The sequence below is a fragment of the Branchiostoma lanceolatum genome, chromosome 10, assembly GCF_035083965.1.
Source record: "Branchiostoma lanceolatum isolate klBraLanc5 chromosome 10, klBraLanc5.hap2, whole genome shotgun sequence".
NCBI classification, from domain to species: Eukaryota; Metazoa; Chordata; class Leptocardii; order Amphioxiformes; family Branchiostomatidae; genus Branchiostoma; species Branchiostoma lanceolatum.
The window spans coordinates 6,918,778-6,939,275 of record NC_089731.1 but is presented as its reverse complement, the minus strand read 5'-3'; the positions used below and the strand labels follow the sequence as shown (position 1 = coordinate 6,939,275).

The window sequence follows — 20,498 nt, the reverse complement described above, 5'->3', positions numbered from 1 at the left end:
TGTAAATAGAGACCGACATTAGACGAAACAAGATTGATAGGCGTATGGCCCGATACGGTACAGAATGGGACCGTTATGGCACATTGAATCAAATACTTGTTATCGACACTTGTCTACAATGAGTGTCTAGTGTACTGGAAACAGTTAGCGGGCTGCAGACAATTAAATTGCTCAATAGAGACTTTGTAATGACTTCTGTGTGAAAGTTTTGTGCGCTAACAGCCCGCCCGTGTGCGCTTTGAACTGGAACCGACAGAAATAGGGCTGGTTCCCCCGGCACCGGCAGTAATGCCCCGCACAAACCCAGATATTACAGTCATCAATAACCACGGCAGGCGCTCCTCCAGGCACCAGACACGGCAGCGCCGAACAGGCGAGCAATCTTAGTAAAGCTAGAAGTAATTGCGCTCGTATTGCGCACTTAAAAGTGACGTCTCATCAAGGTAGCTTGGCTGTTAGTGCCTTGAAAGTTTTGGGGGTTGAGTAGCGCTACATTTGACATGTTTTATAAAGTTGAATGATGGCTGTTATCTGCATTCTTCATACAAAGCCTCGCCCACTGCCTGCACAATATACCTCGGAGAGGCTCTGCTAACCGGACTGAGGTTTTCACTTTTGTGGGCGCAGCTTATAACCAGATGTCAGCCGATCAAAAAATCGCCTTTGCCTACATAAAACATCAACTCGATTCTCTTCTTGTCTGGTGCTGAGAGCCAGTTAGAGCCAAGCCTACAAAGGTGGAAACCTCAGCCCGGTTTAGCAGAGCCTCCCCAAGCTGTATTGTGCAGACACCGGGCGACGCTCTGCGTAGGAAAATGGCAATCTGGTGACCATGACATTGCTGCTGACCGGCAGCAGCTCCATCAAGTCTGCGCCTGTAACAATCAGAAATAGATCACAAACTGTCCGTGCTGCGGGCACGTCGGCAGGTTACCGCAGTGCCGGCGGAATGACCCGACCTTATTGGCTACATTGATTGTAACGGACCGCAGCAGAAGCGAAGCTGTCGTGGCTCTAACGAAGTTGACTCTTCGTGCATGACCTTGGCTGTGACCCCGACCCTCCCCGCTCTTCAGGTTTTCCTGTAGTGTGCAACTCCGAATTCCCGGGTGGTCTTTAGCTGTATGCATCGCACGTCTGTACTGACGTATGAGCTAGCCTCATCGCACAGTCAAACGTTCGTCATAAAGTAACACCGCAGAAGTGCGTAGGATTTGGAAATTTGCACATTCCTAGTTCCTTAAGAACATCGCTCTTAACTTTAAAGAAGATGAAACTACTTATGCTTAAGTTACGTCAGACTTAACTGTAACGTTATAAACAGCAGCGTCGTTAGAAAGTTGGTTGATACATGTATTCATGTTTGATTTAGACAAAAGCCATTTTTGCACCCCATTCTGGTATCGATTCATAGTTTCATTTCAACCGTATCTATGAGACCTTTTGCTGGCCATCAGCATATATGTATTAATTTTAACGATTTTTTTTCTTCAGACTTCAGCATTATGTTTTGTAAATATCGTCTTTAGTGATGATGGATTTGTGTAATCATTTTTATTGGTAATAGTCAATATCAATCATCTTCAATCGCTGGGATCAACTGAAATGGAGATCTCATATTGATTATGATTATATCTTGCTACATTAATATCGGCGGGGATTCAGTATTTTTTTATTGGCAGTAGAACGGTTCACAGAGCTCGCAGACTAACAGAATTCGTAAGAACTTTTCTACAGGAAACTAAATCGGTTACACGGCGACTAAATCGATTTCACGTAAACAGAGTAATCTTATTTGTGGCTCCTAATGTCATTTCCTTGCTATAATTAGCATGGCTAATCTTATGATTGATCGTATCGAATTTGGAGCAGACAAAAGCTGAACATGCGTGGGTCCTGTTTTAGTGTTCTAGCTGTTAGGGACCACGTGGATGATGTATTCTGTATCTGAATTGATCTCCGAGCATGTCGGCTTTTGAAGAATAAGAAGTTTATTGCAAGTTCATGCCCGTGGGCTAATTGCAAATACATGATAAAAACATAGGAAAAACATACATGCGTCAGTAAACTGTGTCTGACTTCGCTGTAACAATAGGTTACTGGTAATATATACAATTGTTGGCTATATCTAAATTAGCTGGGTTTGACTTCTTTTTTGGAAGCAGTGGAAGACGAAAAGTCCCACTTTTTCTAGTATTTGTGGGTTCTGTGATTTCAAGAGAAAGGTAGCTTTTTGTTCATCCGTGAATGTGCAAAAGTAGGGATATTTCGTGATAACTTGTTTAAATAATTCGGTTCTTTCGTCACTGTTAAATATACACTTGGAAATAAAATGTGTTTCGTCTTCCACCGCCTTGGACGTACAGTATTTACAAATTCTTTGGCACACTGGTAAACTCTTATATCGTCCTCTCTCTACTTCTAGGGAGTGAGCACTAATTCTTAATTTGCTGATGGCCGAGCGCGACTCAAAATCAGCAAGTTCTAGGTACCTCTCTCTAGTATATACAGATTTACAAGTTTTATAAAATCTCAGTTTACCTGTATCGGCACTTAGATTATGAAGGAATGTCTGGATATACATATCAGAAATTCTGTTCCTTATCAGAGTACATACATATTTGGGGTCACAGAGTGAACTATCAGAGTATAAGAGATATGAGTAACCGCTACAATCAAGGATTTCTTTAACTCGCTGTAACAATGTTTTTCTACGGCTATTAGTATGTGCAACAGAGCTATGCTGAAATAGGAGTGCGTCTCTCTGCAATGGGTGCGTAGCGATGTCCAATTGCGTCAAGCGTAACCAGTACTTAATGAGACGGACAGAAATTTCAATGTCCAGAGGGAGTCTACCTAATTCGGATCTACTTGCTATATTACTACTGTTCCTGGAAACACCAAGAATGTTTTTGCAAAAACGGTTATGTGTAATTTCAATCGGTGACGTGTCGTTCAGTCTCTCGGTACCCCAAATTTCACATCCATATAATAGAATGGGTTTGACACATGAGTCAAATATCCTCAGTAAACTATCGGGCGAAACTGATGAGCGAGTTAGACATTTGAAGCTGTATATGGCTTTACGGGCTTTGTTTGACAGTTGTTTTTTGGCTAAAGAGAAGCTGCCTGAAGATGTTACTGTAATGCCTAAGTAGCAGTATGAGGAAACAATGTCTATTTTGTCCTGTCCGAACAAGAAAGTTAGTTTTGGGAAGGATCGTCCGGATTTGTTGAATATGATAACTTTAGTTTTCTTTAGGTTAACTTGCAGCTTCCATTTAGAACAAAACGTATTTAGTCTGTCTAGGGCACACTGTAATCCCTTATCGGATTCAGAAAATAAAACGACATCGTCAGCATATAGCAAACAAGATACCAATAGGTTATGTAAAGTGGGTGGTGAACATTCTATATGGTCTAACTCCTGCACTAAATCGTTGATGAATAAGTTAAAAAGTGTAGGGCTTAAATTGCAGCCCTGCCTAACACCCTTATTAGTGACGAAAGGTGGTGTTAGGCCGGAAGGCGTTTTGACGCAAGTGTTGGGTTTTTCGTACATACATTTGATTACGTTGTAAAAGTTCCCCCCTATTCCCGAGTTAAGTAGTTTGAATCTGAGCCCCTCGCGCCAAACGGAGTCAAACGCTTTTCTAAAATCTATGAAACAGGCGTAAAGCCGTTTATTACCGGATATATATTTACCAATCAAGGAGTCCATAACAAATAGGTTGTCGTTTGTACCAAAGTTTTTCCGAAAACCTGCCTGGTTAGGAGAGATTAGTTTGTGTTCATCTAAATATGTTGTAAGTCTTGTATTTATAACAGAGGTGAATAGCTTGGCTAAGCAGCTTGTCACCGAAATTCCCCTGTAGTTATTTGCGTCATCTTTTGCACCACCTTTGTGTAGTGCAACAATGTGGCTCTTGCACCATTCCTGGGGAAAGTATCCTGCAGACAGGAATAGATTAAAAAGTTTGACTAATGGTACTAAAATGATGTTACACACGGATTGACAGATACCTATAGGTACGCAGCGTCAGCTGGTACTATGGAACGTCAAAATGAATGTCTTGTCACACCTAGGTCTTTCATTCCGTATGATGTGTTTCCCCCGGTGAAATGAATTAACAATAAAAAGTATCGATGTCTCCAAGCTTTGTCAGATGTTAACTAATAAAAATGTTTCTACATTCATTCTCAGTGACAATGATAGTATCCAAAGGGCAAAAGTAGTATTACAATACTGCTTTTACCCTTTGGGCACTGTAGTTGCCACCGATAGATCTGCCTGGAGATTAGCTATACGGTACAATTGTTTGATGGAACAATGTATTTTCATGACCCAGCATTGCGATTATTGCAAATTACAAGTATATAGATATAGCATTACAAATATATTGGCGAGAGGGTAGAATGATATACATATTTATGTATCATTATACGTTTTTATTCCATATGCATTTTTGACACTAGCATTTGTATAAATCCCTGTATCAAAAAACGTATATCAATAGTTTCTTTTCTACATTACATTATCTAACATTCCCTAATCTGATTCACCTTCAACCACTCGAAGACATTCAAGGACTACAAAGTTTGAAACTAGACGCCGTAAGTTTCATTAGTGCCGAACCGATCGATGTTGTTGGTATTCAGTGCAGCGACCGTGTTTTAAAGCAATGTAATATGCGACACCGGATTATGGCAGGAGCTGAAAGATATGCATCATAGCTAGATATGTACGCTGTGGGCCAATATCATACATGACAAATGACGCGGAAGTGAATAATAATCTCCAACAAGGCTTTCCGACGTGCTTCCCCGGTGGAGCATGGCGCTGACAGCCCCGCTGGGCTCGACAGGTCCTGACAAATTTCCTGGGTTATTTCCCGTCGGCGCCGCCCTGTTCCGACATCTGCGTATTGTAATAGATTTAAGAAAACCCAATATGCGCATCTCATTATCGTCTAATTCCTGTAGGACAGGGTCGTCAGGACTGAACGCGTTTGGTGGTTGAACTCGCACAACTCTCGTGAAGCTGCATGGCAATGTGATGACATTCTGGCAGCAACCGCGTTGTGCTTGTCAGGAATTAAATGGATGTAGAAGTCTTCAGAATTAAACGAAATCAAGGGAAGACATTCTGAGTGCAGAAAAAAATCGATAAAAACTTGTCTTTAGAGAAAAGTTTTGATCGATTTCTTTGCAGTTAGTTTGCAGCCTAAATTGTAGACCAATCTACGAGTAAAGCACACGCACCAAGGACAAGGTATACAGATCCTGCTGTAAAACATACTAATTATAACGCACAATATTCTCTGAAACAGGATTGGCCTCCGATTGCAACCTCAACAGACATCTGAAATTTGACTAGATGAATCAGGGTAGACTTTAGATGGCACGTTGTAACTTATGGAAGCAATTTAACTCCAGCAACTCCAAACAGCAATTTAGCAACCAGTAACGACTTGGATGCCGGTGGTCCCAAATGGCCCTAAAATGATGCCGGATAATGAATCGCGGGATGAATGGAAGTGAATCGTAAACGAGGAGTGAATGTACTGATTGGGTCTGGGCCAGAAAACATAGAAGCATTGGAATCATACTTACATTACCAGGGATCTGAAATTATTACTGCGGTAGACAATTTTGTGCAAGTAAACGAAACAATCAAATCGTTGGGTTAGCTTCTCATCAAGGATTTTTGTCGAACAGTCTTTTGAATTCGAAATTAATCAAAAGCAGATATTCGCCAAAGGCGACCTGTAGGCATAATGTTTGAACACGAATTTTTTCTTACATCAGGGCCTTTGTTCCCTTGACAAAATATTTACACAATTTACTATGGTGTGACTCGTAAGGTTGTGCTTTAACAGCAAACCTACGTTCTGTATGGCATTCTGTTTATTGCCATTAAAAAGGCGCTTCAATACAAGCAAGTACTTGCAAGTAATGCAATCCAATGAGCAATCCAATCCTGCAATAACAGGCAGATGAAACTCATTTGCCAAGAGTTATATGCAGTTATATATCAAAATGCATGGGTTATCTGAATATCACGTTCAACAAGTTACGGCTACACGTTTTTATCGCCATAACGATTTGTCGTATCGCAGAATCTGGCCTCTGAACGTGACCCAGAACGTGTGAATGACAGATTGACATATGACGGTAATTAAACCAATAAGTGCTGCTAAGCTCTGGGATTTGTGTCCTACGCCCATCAAAAATCGATTTTCAGCACAATATTCATACATTTTCGCAGCGTTTTGCATGTAACAATCAATACACATTATGAATGTATAGACTTTCGTGTAAAACTTTGAATGCAAAACTCTTTTGCTACGTGACCCGGTCACATTCGTCGTGCGAAAGTCGTACGACAACAAACGGAGGGCATTCTTGTGATAGTCGCGCATATGTCGTACAGAATTCGGCTGTCTTGTTAAGGAAAAGGCTATCTTAGATGCTAATAAGCGGTTGATTCCGTCACAGCCTGTTCAAAAATTCTGATTCAAAATCGTTCGACGACCTACAACGAATGTTGTGCGGCATCCGCGCCGTTATTTGTAAATGTCGACATTTTCAATTCTTGGCATAATGAACCTCTCTCCCATTTATATTCATTTGATAACCTTTGCTCACGTCTCGCAAGTCTCCTCTGAATTCAGCCTTAAAGTTTCTTTAATTCCGGTGTAGCCACGGTTTTAATTTACTTGCTGTTCTCTCGTCGTTAATTTCCTCGCCGAAATGGCTGTCTGACTTGCACGCCGTGGGCCCTGCTGCCTGTTTACTGTGCATAGACACGTACACATCTATTGGAAACTAGCACTAAATGAGTTCCCTCTGGAACTTATTCCAGTCAATACATAGTATTTTTATCTGTAACGGATCCCAAGCCAATATCTTCCAGTGAATAATTGTTTTCGTGTGCACCTCCTGGTGGCAAATACTTCATACAAATGAACTTAATCTATCTAAGGAATACGAACTTATCTTATTGTGTCTTCTGCTACACGGCTATAAATGAATATGACTATAATTGATTCTACTTTATTGTTCATCAATACATGTCTAAAAAATATTGCACTGATATTTTTTTCTTTGAACGATACGTCACATACAAAGAACAGCTGAATCGCAGTGTATGGACAAAGAATGTAGATTGTGTACGGCTGAAAGATAAACGATGTCCGTGCAATTGGAAATGTTACAATTATTTTGCACCCTAGCGCGTGCGTGTACATAGCCAGTTATCATAGCCATATGATGCCCAAACTCGGGATGATAGCTATGTGGTATTGTTACTAGTTGGGCGTTGGTTAAAAAAGACTACTATATTTGTTTTAAAAGGGCTATTCATGTATTTTTGTCTTGCAACTGGAGATGTGGATTTCCTCATCAGCTTAACGAGAAGACCGTACATCTCAAAAACACATTCAGCTAATGGTAGACGTACATTCAAAGATTAAGCGATGCGTGAACAAACTCCTGGGAGTTATGATATATGTCAGTATGTTCCAACGGTGCCGCGGTGGATTATATACGAGTACGAATAACGTTAAAGTCGAGAAGCTTCTAACAAAGCTGTGATACGCTGTTTATTTATTGACTCTCTATACAGTTCGTGACACATTGCAAATATGGCTGTCGGGAAAAATTGCAAAGACGATTGCGAAGACCTGACCCATTTTGTTAAATGTAAATCAATGACGGATCTTGCTGAGTTTAGCAATCGTTTCAATCCCTAGTGGACACTTATCAGCCCGATATATTTCCTCGATAGCATCATTATTGAACAGAATGTGTCACTACAAGGCTTCGGATCGAACGTTGATCTTGCTGGAAAATAAAGAAAACATTTGGTGATCAATCGTTTCTCACTTTGACAGGTCTTAAACAAAGTCATCACATAGATTCTCCACTTTCGTAACTACGTACTAGTAGACAGAAAGTCACACCATCAGCTCTGATAGTGAGATAGGCCGTAGACGATAGAGTGCAAGAAATAAAGACAACAGTCCAAATTTACGTTCATCATTAACTCGGGGAAAAAATAACATACCCCCTGAAGCAATAAATCAGAAATAATTGGCAAGTTTTATGGCCCTAACCGCTCAATGTTCATCCCCTGACAAACGCACCTCAAGGCCGTGCAGGAAACTCTGAAGTGGGAAAGGAAATCCTTTAATCTCAACATTTATCTCTAAAAGTCGTCTTCTGATCAGAACGGTAGCTTCTCTGTGCTGCGGGGACACGTTTGTTATTCAGTACACTTCACCTCAGATGACGCTTCTAGAAATGCTTGAATGTAAATCATTCTTTTCTTCTCTTCCGACTTCTAAGAAAGGGTTGAAGCATCTCGAGACTTGTTGTAAAAACAAGTTGATCTGGTGACAGTTTATCACTCTCTTAAGAGCGATAAAACTGGCAAAGATTCCGTCGGGAGATATCGACTGAAATGTCCTTTAAGCTCAACATGAATCATGCAGAGGACACGCTGATTTTAATTTAGATTTGATTTCATTTACATTTTCATTGAAGTGATTAAAATAAAATACGTCTGGTCTTGATTGGAATTGATTTAGTAAAACCTTAACTTAAGTTAGACCCTTCCATTTAGAGGGAATGTGTGACTTGACAATATATTGGCTTGTAGATTTTGTTAATGTAATATTCATTTTAGTCCTTGCAAATGTTGTGTGCTATTGCAAGTTATCCTCTCAACCTCATGGTCGTGCAATATAAGAGATATGGTGATAATGATTTATTTATGCCATGTAATGATTTATCGATGACCAGCGGTAATATAACTGGTGACGATGAAGGTAATGATTATTTGATGATTCAGTGCGGAGTCTGAAGTCAGATAATATTTCCATCAAAACTACTGTGGATCGGTGGTTGGCAGTAACGTGCAGACCGTCACGTATTCCCGTCTCTATTGTTCATCAGGTGCGAAACTATAGACGTGACAATGGGGTATTGACAATCCAGACCTCAAATACGTGTTGATCCAATCGCGACTAACATCAAAGCAATACCATCACGCTTCTTTCGGTTATCAAGCGATAATCATTTTTCGTATCAGTCCACAACGTTTTATTGTCGTTATCGTTTCCGTTTACATGATATCAAGGTCAAGGGACTAGGTAGGTAGGTAGGTAAAATGATATCATCCCATGTCATTCTGTGCCGTGATATTACATGTCCCTCCAATGACTCATACAACATATATAGGAGGGTAATCATATATTATGACCAGATAATGTTCTTTGGAATGTCTCTGGTGTCTTAAGGTTGATTAAATTTTGTTTTAATCTACTTTTCTTAATTTCCCCATATGATAGTCATCCTTCCATCATCATGATTTATCATTATGTATCCCATATTATGCCACGTCGAGCTTTTGGTGTCTTAAGATTTACCAAAGTAGGACTTCCTCGATTTGGGTCCATCTATCGATAAATGAATCATTAATTAACACCTGGGCCTTACATGGCCAAGAACCCCTCCCTTGACAGACTTAAAAAGACTGGAGTCAAGTGAGGGGTTCCTCCGAAGGAGCGACAACGCCCTGGAATGATGATGATGATGAAACATTGATTCGTTGATAGATCAAACGGTACCTGACAGCAGTGAGGCCAGCGCAGCGATGAGGAATGACAGCACGACGCCTGGTCCCGCCTGCAACCTGGCCACCTGAGAATGGGGAGGTGATGATGATGATGAGTGATGTGTCAATTTGTTCACAAGATAACAAAGGCTTCTCAGCCACAAAGGCGAATTGTGGGGCTTTGAAACTATAGCGCTAAGACGGAATTCGACCGATTTCGACTTTATTCGATCGTCTTTTTCAAGAACGACAGAGAGTAGAACTCGGACACTTCTGACTCTACGCAGAGAATTGTACTGCACCCATCAGCTCCGAAAACCACACCCAGACTCGGCATAAACCAGGAATCCCTGGAAATAGCTAGGGCTTGAGGGTACAAGGAGTATAGCACTCGTCGTGACCGGCTCTGCCATTTGTGTCCATACATATGAATACGGTTCTAAATAATATGTTGATTTTATGTCAGATACACTTATGGTTTAATCTTTACCTGCCCCGCCAGCACGTAGATGCCGGCCCCGAGGGTGCTGCCGATCCCGAGGGCCGTCAGGTCGAACACGCCGAGGCAGCGGGACAGCTCGGTCTCCTTCAGCTCCCGGGTGGTGGTGGTCTTGGTGCGGCAGAACGCCTGCCACATTTTCGCCATCCTGGCAGATGCAGCTTTGCTGCTGGGTCTTCTTCACTAGCGGGGGGAACTTGGCAAGCTACCTGAAGAGAGAATAGATTGGTCAAATTATACAAGCCATGCTTGAATGTCTATCACATCCTTTAATTACTTTGCTTGGTGCTTGCTAGTCTCTCATCAACATGCGTTAAGAAGTTGGTACTGTACCTAAAAGAGAACAAATCGTTCGAATTATTCAAGCCGTGGTTGTCTTGGTGTGACAAATGTCTACAACAACCTTAACCAATTGTTGGACGATGACGCTTGCTTGGAGCTTTGCAAGCCTCTCATCAACGGAAACCGGCAAGAACTTGGCAAGCTACTTAGAAAGAAAATAGAGTGGTCAGATCATACAAGTCGTGGTTGTCTTGGTGCGCGGCAGAATGTCTACCAACTGTTGAAAGATGCAGCTTTCCTTTTGAGCTTTGCTATTCAAGTTGCGGGTCGAACTTGGCTATGACGAAAGATTCAGCTGTTGGAGCTTTGCTAATTCCTCATCCTCTTGGGAGCTTGGCCAGTTGCCTGAAAAGAATCAACGGAAACCGGCAAGAACTTGGCAAGCTACCTGGAAAGAGAATAGACTGTACAAGTCTTAGTTTGTTGTCTTGGTGCAGCAGAATGTCTGCCAATTGTTGGACGATGCAGCTTTCATTTGAGTTTTGCTATTCTCTCATAAATTTCGGGACGAACTTCGTCATGATGGAAGATGCAGCTGTTGGAGCTTTGCTAATTCCTTATCCACTTAGGAGACATGGCCAGTTACATGAAAAGAGAACAAAGTGGTGGAATTGACAAGTCGTGGTAGTCTTGGTGCAGCAGAATTTATGGTACGTTTAAGCTAATTGATGGAAGATCAGTCAGCTTTGCCTACACGCTTTGTTCATCAACTTGCAGAGGAACTTGGCAAATTACCGTTAAAGAGAACAGAGTGATGTAATTATGCAGGTTCTTGTTACAACCTGACCACGACAAAGCTTTACAATTTTGGTCATAATAGTAGATGCACTTTTTTATATGTTTCCAGGTGGTTATTTTTATCAACTGGCGCGACAAATTTGCGGAAAACACTTGGCAAGCTATCTATAAAGAGAATAGAGCGGTGGAATTATACAAATCGTTGCTGTAGCCTGTCCATGTCGTAATGTTTTATCATCCTAAATTGTTAAGGTGGGAGATACTGCTTTTGAACTCTTTCCAGAAGGAGGTCAAGCTTTCGATATTCTCTCATCAACTTGAGAGAACTTGGCATGCTACCTGAAAAGAAGACAGAGTGGTGGAATTGTGCAAGCCCTCGCCTAATAGCCTATCCATTGGAACGTGTAACAACCTACTATTTAGCGTCCTTGGGAACTTAAGTCATTTTCCTTAGTCAATTGAAATAATGAGTAAAACAACTTCTTCCTTGTGCTATGTAAGTCAGAATTGTGATTTTTTGGGGGTTGGTGTTCATATACATTTTCTATAATCATAGATTCTGTAATCTTACCTATTGCTATAAACCACCTAATTGCTTGCTTCCTTAATTGCCGGCCTAAGACGGATAGATAAGGACACCAAATATATGATCTACTAATGATCAAGAAGCCAATCTTTCCACGGCTGCATTTCACAATTTTGTGGATGAAGAAATATTTCGAAAGCGGCAGCCTCTCCCTCCCCCCTGGGCATCGGGAATAAAGGACATATGTCCCGTTTCTTAGCAGAAATGTAACGTTCACTACAAATCACACAGGGGATCCCGGTACGTGCACAAAGCTCTAAAACTTCTTAATCCTTCCCAAAAGAAACACAGTTGAAGATCGACGAGCTGAGGTGTAAGTGCGTAGATGTTGCCATGGCAACGGAGATAGCTATCCAACTGATGGATTCCTGCTGTCCGAAGGTGGATAAACATCAAGGCCCGTCGGCGGATAATCACATTCCAGGAAACCTCGTTTCTCTACATGAAACAGACAAGGTAGGGAAATGCCGTCAGTACAAGTCAGGGTGGAATAAAGCCACTTTGTACTGCTACCCAATTTCAGCCATTTGGTCCGGTTGGACGACACTTTTTCATAACATAAAAGTGGATGTTCATTTCAACTTCTACAGATGCATCCTATTTTTCTGTAATGAGAAACTTCACTGGTTCTCATCAAAAACACGCAGATCCAAGATATATCGACAACAAGCCACGAAGCAAAACCCCAAACGCAATTGTGTCATATTCCATTGACGCATACAAAATAACTTTATTGAAAAGTCTGTTTATGACTCCCTCAGTGATAGTGTTGCAATTGCCATCAGACTTCCTGCGTTATACCAACGTCCAAATATATGTACCCAGATATCTAGATAGCCAACATCTATTGCCCTGAATTGAAAGCAAGATTCATTATCTGATAGCTGAAATCTTGGAGAGTTGATGCGCTTCTGGTGAGTTGTGGCCTTTCCTCTATGTTTGATCTAGAAATTAAAGCTACGCATTGCGCCCATACACGACCATAAGCAAACAAGTCCCTGGCTAGACGCCACGTCTGGTAATCTCACCTTCATCAGCAACTGCGTCTCGAGGTACCCGTGGCTTGAACAGGAGGTCATGCTTGCCATGTAACACGGGCCTATCTAGTGATCGCTTCCCTGACTTACATGCTCATGGAGCGGAGAGTTTTGTCATGATACATTTTAAAATAGAGATCTTCATTGGCGGCGAGTGACATTGCTTGTCGTGGAACCCGATGAACGGAAACGTAACCTGGAAATATTCAGTAATATTCAATATCTACTCCCTGAAACAAACAACATAAGGTATCTCTAGATATTGATACATCTATAAGAGTAGCTTGGTAAGATCGTTTACGTATAAGTGACTGTATAGTGACTGACCATACCATTGGGCACACCCAAATCAAATTCAGCAGATGTGACTTAGTATACGTTTAGAATCAGGGGTCCTTCCTTGTGATAAAAGAATTGGCTTTTGCTAGCATTTGAACATCAGACCTCGGTAACCTGTTTTCTTCCCACGCTCGAAAAAAAAAGTTTGCAGTTACCTGTATAACCACAGCAGCCCCCATAGATGTCGCCACGCTGATGTGTCAGGTAATACTGTTTATCGGAAACTTCCGTGACCCCTGACCGAAAACTTCCCAACCTCAGGATATGATTGTCACTGTCTGATCCTGTTGAATCCTACCTGAATACATTCATACATCATCTTATCGCTTCAGGACGTGTGGTAATGGACACATTCATCAGGATGTATCAGCTATGGTAAGTACTTTGATACTGAAAATGTTGCCAAGATGTGAAGGTAGCTCTAAATGACCAGAACTGTTGTGTTTGCCTCTCGGCATGGATGTTTGATGCGGTGGTATGTATTGAACTGTTGACAGAGTTGTAGGCAATAACCCTTGCATAGAATATATGGCGGTCAAATATTGAACATGCAAGCGTGTGCACATACTGTAGTGAAAGACCATGGCTTTGGACTAATGGAGTAATTAAAGCTTTGGAGTAATGCTTCATGTCATTTTTGTTGAAGGTTCTCAACACAGCTCATCGAACAGCGAAAATATGGTTGTTTTCTGTTCATGATCTGAAGCTCGATTATCTTATAAGCTTCATATGTTACTGATATGTTACTTAAAGGTCCACCTTTTCTACTAGCACATATATAAAGAGTTTACGAATGATCATCTACTTGTATATTTGTATGTATATGTATATGTATATAAAAATCAACACACAGGGCCAGTTAATATTGCATGGTAAATATGGTCTCTACACACCTATCACAGTCATATTTGCGTCGGATTTCACAGGCAATAAACCAACCAATCAATCAATCAATCAAATCTTCGTCTACATATGTCGTCTGTAAGGGCCTAACAAGAGCTTTAGTTGTTCTGTAGGATTGAAGCTTACAGGTACCATTAATGCAGAAAAGAGCCGGCTGCAGCTGGGACCCTGTTCCTCAGCCTGTCTTGATGGTAAGAAAGATGTAGACACTTGGACCGACTGTTGTCAGACCAGTCCACATCTGGCAGCACGCTCAATCTTCTGCTCGGAACGCACCAGAACTGAGTCGTGATAAAGCCACGTAAAGCCCAGGGAGTACCACGGGGGATTACGCTTCTGGTCAATACGTCGCAACCTGCAATAATTGGGGTGAAGTATTGACCAGATTCTACCCGCAACGTCCAATTCATCCGCAGTGGCTGCAATCTATCGCACCTCACTAACGAGCGCCATGGATTGGGAAAAGAAAACACATTTATGGTCGGTAATTTGTTTTAACGGACGAATCTGCTTGGCGTTACAATCGAGTCGCCGGGCGGTTACTACATTGTAGTGAATCTAAATGAATTCTTGCAAGTTCTAAGCTGCATCAGCCATATTTATCCTCCAATAGATATGCAGAAGTCGACACGGATTGAAAAATATACATCAACGGTTGATATTTTTCCAACGCACGAATCTTTGGATACTTTTGATTTAGCTATCATACAAATGCAAACAGTTATATCTGGTTGATGTCACAGAGCGGGGTCATCACAAGAGGTTTACTGGCAGTCTACTCATGCATTTGCAAAGTTGGTGCTAGACATGAATACAACTTGTTTTCGTTAATGCTGTTGTAAGCTGTCCCTTTGTCATCCTTTCTGTTCAGTTAAGACGAAAAAAAAATTTAAAGATATTGAACTGCTTGTACTCTTTTTGTTCAATTTATAATTTTGAAGTCGTCTTAGACCTGCCAAGCACTGTAACGTTACATGTAAGAACATGTATAGTTAGATAATGAAGTTCTGCTGGCAAATCAAGATCAGCGTGACCATTGTCTGATGTTCTAATGGCAACTGCGGAAAACCCCACAATATCTGTACTCCCTGATGTGATCATAAGGTCTCCGTGAATCAACATTACTGTAATGGATGTACATGTAGGAGTGATTTGTTTGCACTGGAGATGAGAGGATTCTCGCTATGATTAACGAGCTTATACATAAGGCATGTGTTAATGCGTTTTTCGGTTGATGATGTCAGCCCTCCACCCAGAAGCATCTGTTATTAGATTCTGCTTTGTCTTCGCCATACGTTTGCCCCACCCGGCCCCACTTATCAACCAGGGGAAGAATTTGGCATGAAACGGAACTCTGTGACATATCAGTGGATTGCTGGTAGTAAAAGAAACCAACCTGAAAAATCTTATAGCAGATGTAGTTGATGATGATATCATCTTGATTCTGACTATAGTTACGATTGTAAAGAATATTGAATCCACTTTATTGGGTTATTCAAGGATTTTAAGACTAATTTACATTTCTGGTCATGAAAATCACAAACTGTAGAAATCACAACATCGATGTCAACACATAACGAGTGTTTAGTGGTGCTGCCAGATGCAATTTGAGTGATGCAGACGCGGGCAACTCTAATCGACCCAGACACTGGATAAAGTCCAGAATATGGACTCCAAACTGGGATGATTGCAACCCTGACCCGATCTCTTTTGTCATTGGATGCCAGTGGGGCAGAGGTTGCCATCAAACAATCAGCCTGAAATGTCGGAATAATGGAAAATCAATCCGGTAACGACTCCGTGTGACACCGGGTCTATCACCCCACTACCGGCGGGATCGGCCTTCATCAGGCCCGGCTGTCGAGCCTTGCGGAGGCCGCTGGCTGCTGGAGATGGATGGAGAAGTGTGCGGACTGACCCTGCCACGCTTCCGGCACATTTCAATCATCATCTGTCAGGATGCATGAGTCTTTGATCCTTCCATGGCGGATGATATGAAGGAATTCCGGGGGAGTTGAGAATGGTTTGGTAGCGGGGGAAAATTGGTTTGGCGGTGCAGAGAACACTGAATGTGCCTAATTTACGACATCTGAAGACAAAAAGCAAGAAAACTACGATTATTTCGAAGCCGTGATATCTGATCTGTACCCTGCAACCTCTGAATTACTTCAACAAACTTGGTGTTATATTTCGGATGTAAATTTTATTGGTTTACATATATGAGTGAATATCTTTAGACCGATAGTTTGACCAATTGGTTGCAAGCTGACAAATATAGCTGCTACAGATCTTCTAAAATAAGCTGACTTCTAAACTTTCTCTGGATTAAAGTTACATATGTCCACAATAAGAAGGGTGGTTGTGTTACCGATAATTTGAGCTAATAGAGACGGAGGATGCAATAGACGCCTTACAACTTTTGATAAACTGCTCATCGAATCGCGTGTTCGATCTGCATCTGCATAAAGTGATAGACCAATGATTTGACCAAGCGGCGGATTGCCCATTCCTTGACAAAGACTGGCACTGTTCAGTAAAAATTGGGGTACATGCAAGTCCCATTTTCTGTTTGTGTTGGAATTTACTTAATTCTTCTACAGAATTTGTTTCTCTTTGTTTGCTTCCGTCCACTGCAGGAAGGTGCATACGCCTTCCTTTCGCAATGGGAGAAAAAATACACTCTAAAAGTGTTTATCTCTTTCTTCTTGATCTTTTATCTTAAGTTCCGTTCCGTTTCCTGTGGCGGCCTCTTGCTAGTCGCGTGCCTTCACTAACGTCATGGTATCAAATGGATGAAAGAACGCCTCCAAGCTCTGGTCCAAAATGGAATATTTTTCCTGGAGCTTCATTTTGTCGGTTTTTGTGATATCTTTCTGATAAACCCTTAATGTACTTGGCTGGAGGCATGACATCTTGGAAAGGTTGGATGTACTGTACTGATCTACACAAGATTTACTGGGGAAAATGTCTCAAGGGTATTTGAAAAATTTATGATTTGTTATGTGCTGTTTTCGTAACGAGCAATGAAACGGGGGTAAATATTGATAACTACCAAACAGGGGGCCTGCAAATAGGTGTAACGTCACCTACTGTGATGTACACGTTTGCAACTAATTTGGAAGGAGGAAGAAGAAGACGTATATTATTTCATGATAATGCACGAAATGAGTTTGTCTATTTAGACGACTAAAATCTATCCGAATTTCTCTAAGCTTACAGAAAAAGAAAAGACCCACAAATTATAGAAAAGGTGGGACATCACGTCTTCCATTGCTTACAAAAGAGAAGTCAAACCCTTCACTAGTTATAGACAATTACGTTTGTATAATCTAGTTTAGCCGCTCTTATACCTATTTTGTACCCTGTTATTTTATGTATGTTATTTGCAATTAGCCTTCGGGCAGGAATTTGCAATAAACTTATTATTATGATAGTAAACGCTAGTGTTGTAAAAAATTTGTAATATTTTACAGCTTTCAACTATTCACCCGAAGCACACACTGACGATGAGGTCGTCTAAAATATTCCAAAAATACATTTTTAGACCAAAAACAACGAGGTAGTAAACAGAATTACCCGTTCCGTCGTATTAAGTATCAAACGTGGTTTGTTCAAACCAGACTAATACAAAAAGGATAATTGGATATTGGTGAGTGTGTCACTGAACGTAAGGCCACTTAGGGGAAAATTGATGTTGCAATGGGAATATCGAATGTTGACAGGATCATCGAATCTATAGTTCACTTCCCCTAGATTGTCTAACTTCTTGCTTTTCCGAATCCATCCACACGTTAGTTAGTCCCTGTGGGATTCTGTACGGTACAAATAATCTCCAAGCAGATGCTGGCTTTTGCCCTTTGGATGCTGTCATTGCCACCGATAGATCTGCTTGAAATTACGGTAAAAAGTCTGAGACCCGCTGAAATTTGAACAAGATCGTCAAGCCATCTAGTAGGGTGCTTGGCGCGCACAAGATTCTGATATCTGAAGTCTGAGACTACACTTCTCTCTTGTCGTCACCATTTCCACCCTGCAGGCTAGCGTGCCTGAGGTCACGCCGTGTCTCATCGAGTATCGCGAGATCAAGTGGAGCAGCACGTACCATCCGGGACCTTTACTCCGCCTACCTCTGGGAATGGAATGTGGGGCTTATAAAGCCACGGTTGCCATGGTTATGAGGTAAAATCGGCGCCGCTATCGTTCCATAATGGACTGTGGAACGTGAGGGGATTGAAGTGAATTGTTGTTGCATTTGTCATCACGGGGCGTTAGCGTGTGGAGACAGGCTCTCCTGTTGGGGCGGATTCCGTCACGTCTCCATCATTGGCCGCTTCCAAGAAGCACTTTAAAATCTATAAAAAAAGCTATAAAAGGGACGATCATACAACAAAAACTGACAAGAAAACTGGGGTGAAGCCTTTCATCAAAAACACTGAGTATGGTGGTCTATGATCATTCGACGCATCTGTCATACTGCACTACACTACACTACGAAACAATTCTACGCTACAGAGTGCTTCATCGGAAAGGGTCATGATAAAAAGGCTTTCCCGAAATAAAGGTCATGATTTGCAATAGCCTATCCTCACACATTGGCAAGCAGTTGGCAGCAGTAAAGAAGGTGGCGTAGGCAGCTACAAGACAGCGCACCTCAATCAACTTGTTTTAAGAGGAGATTTGAGGGCGCAAGTACCGGAAGGAAGAGGAGTCCTCATCATCATTATCACCACCACCAGCTCAATACAGGAACACCAGATCAAAAGGCGCCTTCGCGCTGTTATCTTCTCCGTTCCTAATGTGTTTCGGCACAGATGATGGTCCACTGGCCCGTATCGTTTTGGACATGTCTAATTGTAGATAACAACCTGTGATGGATGATCTGACGAACGGCATTACCCTACTTAAAAACTCACTTTCACGTCGCGGCCGGGTAGAAAAACCACCCACGAGCAAAGGAAATAAGAAACTTTCTCTGTGCTTTCTCTAGCTTTCAGAAGATACATTAACAGACTCTGCTGAACCCATTTTTAACTTACAGAGAACTTTTGACCACACACGCGCGGCGTATCGTTAAAAACATGTTAGCCAACACGCTAAAACGTCCCGGCCTACACAAATGCACCATGGCCATTAGTCTGAAACTCCCTGTGCGTCACTGTGTGAACAAGGCACTTAAAGGACTCACCTAGCATTTAATCTTTTAGTACAGTATAAATATAACATCATGTATTCCACAAGCTACATTTTCGTCTGCAGTTAAAAGCTGCGAGTGTTTGTGTACGTTCTATTGGGAATACATCCCATGCAAAGTAACATCCTTGTCATACAGTATTATGATTAGCTACCATTGGCTACTGTCGATATTTTCTTTGATCAACAATTGGTATGCAATCTGGATTTATGCAATCTGACACGTACATTTACTGGTTATCTTATGAAATTTAACAAACAAAAGGGTGGAGACAGCACAATCATAACGTCCCTTCTGCAATTTCACCTTATATGCAATCAGAGGTGCCTGTGAAGACATGTAAACACGATTTTCTAAGATGACATTCCATAATTTGAAACTTCGATGCTTGTGATTGAATGTTTGAATGGCATTATTAGACATGATAAAGTATGCTATTCAACAGTATTCCTGTTTTAACAAATACAGCCACTTTGTATACTTACAATTACTGCTCCCACCCAATCAAAATATAATTGCTATCGAACCAGAAAATAACCAACTATCATACATCATCCAGCATCATCCAGCCGATGAACGTGAAGAAATCGTTCCACAGCCTCCCCTAGTCGCTACACGAAGCCTGATCCCATTCTCAGCGTTTTGCCTGTTTTTTTCCTCAACATTTAGTGCTCTTTTCTGGCATTGCACTTTTTAGAAGTTCGCTTCCTCCTAGTGCAAAATTACAGTATTAAGCGCTGCAAAATCAGGCGTAAAACACTTGGAATGGACAGGATCCTTACATCTGCTTGGAGATTACCCCAAAGCCTGCATCACTACAAAATGCAGTAGCCAGGACGTGACTCATGGCTCGGTGAAGGCCGCTGTATGACAGACGGTGTCTCTCTGCAAATATGACCTTTTTAGGAGATAACAATATAGAGAACATCTCATACACTCACCAAGGCCCACCCAGACAAAGACTGCTTCCTCGCCTTCTAGCGCTCCCGTAATGCAAAACAAATAATCCTCTATGGCCAACACGTCTAAAATCACTATCAACGCCCAGAGAATTCCGTAATTTCTAACCACCCCTCGGGAGTTTTTCAACACTACGTATACCACCCGTCAATCTGTCATCAGGAATGTGTATTTATCTACAGCTTCCATAAGTTAAGCACTGCGCTAAACCCTTTCTAATGTTTTGCGCCAGGTATTGGCTTACGACAATTCGCAACGCCGCCTGGCTTACAAAGAAAAACAGT

General features: G+C 41.5%; 1 protein-coding gene across 2 annotated transcripts in view; it reads right to left on the bottom strand.

Annotated features, from left to right (window-relative positions):
* The window catches only part of LOC136443342 (high affinity cationic amino acid transporter 1-like), a 30,660-nt gene that overhangs the window by 9,652 nt on the left and 510 nt on the right, over positions 1 to 20,498 (bottom strand). Inside the window, exons 2-3 of one of the 2 annotated variants that reach the window (XM_066440545.1) lie at positions 10,110 to 10,323; positions 9,633 to 9,705 (exon numbers count right to left, since the gene is read on the bottom strand). In XM_066440545.1, coding sequence (XP_066296642.1) covers positions 9,633 to 9,705; positions 10,110 to 10,265 — 229 coding nt within the window. In that variant the 5' untranslated portion in view covers positions 10,266 to 10,323. Of the gene's footprint in view, positions 1 to 9,632; positions 9,706 to 10,109; positions 10,328 to 20,498 lie in introns of both variants that reach the window. The other variant, XM_066440544.1, reaches the window with a different exon arrangement.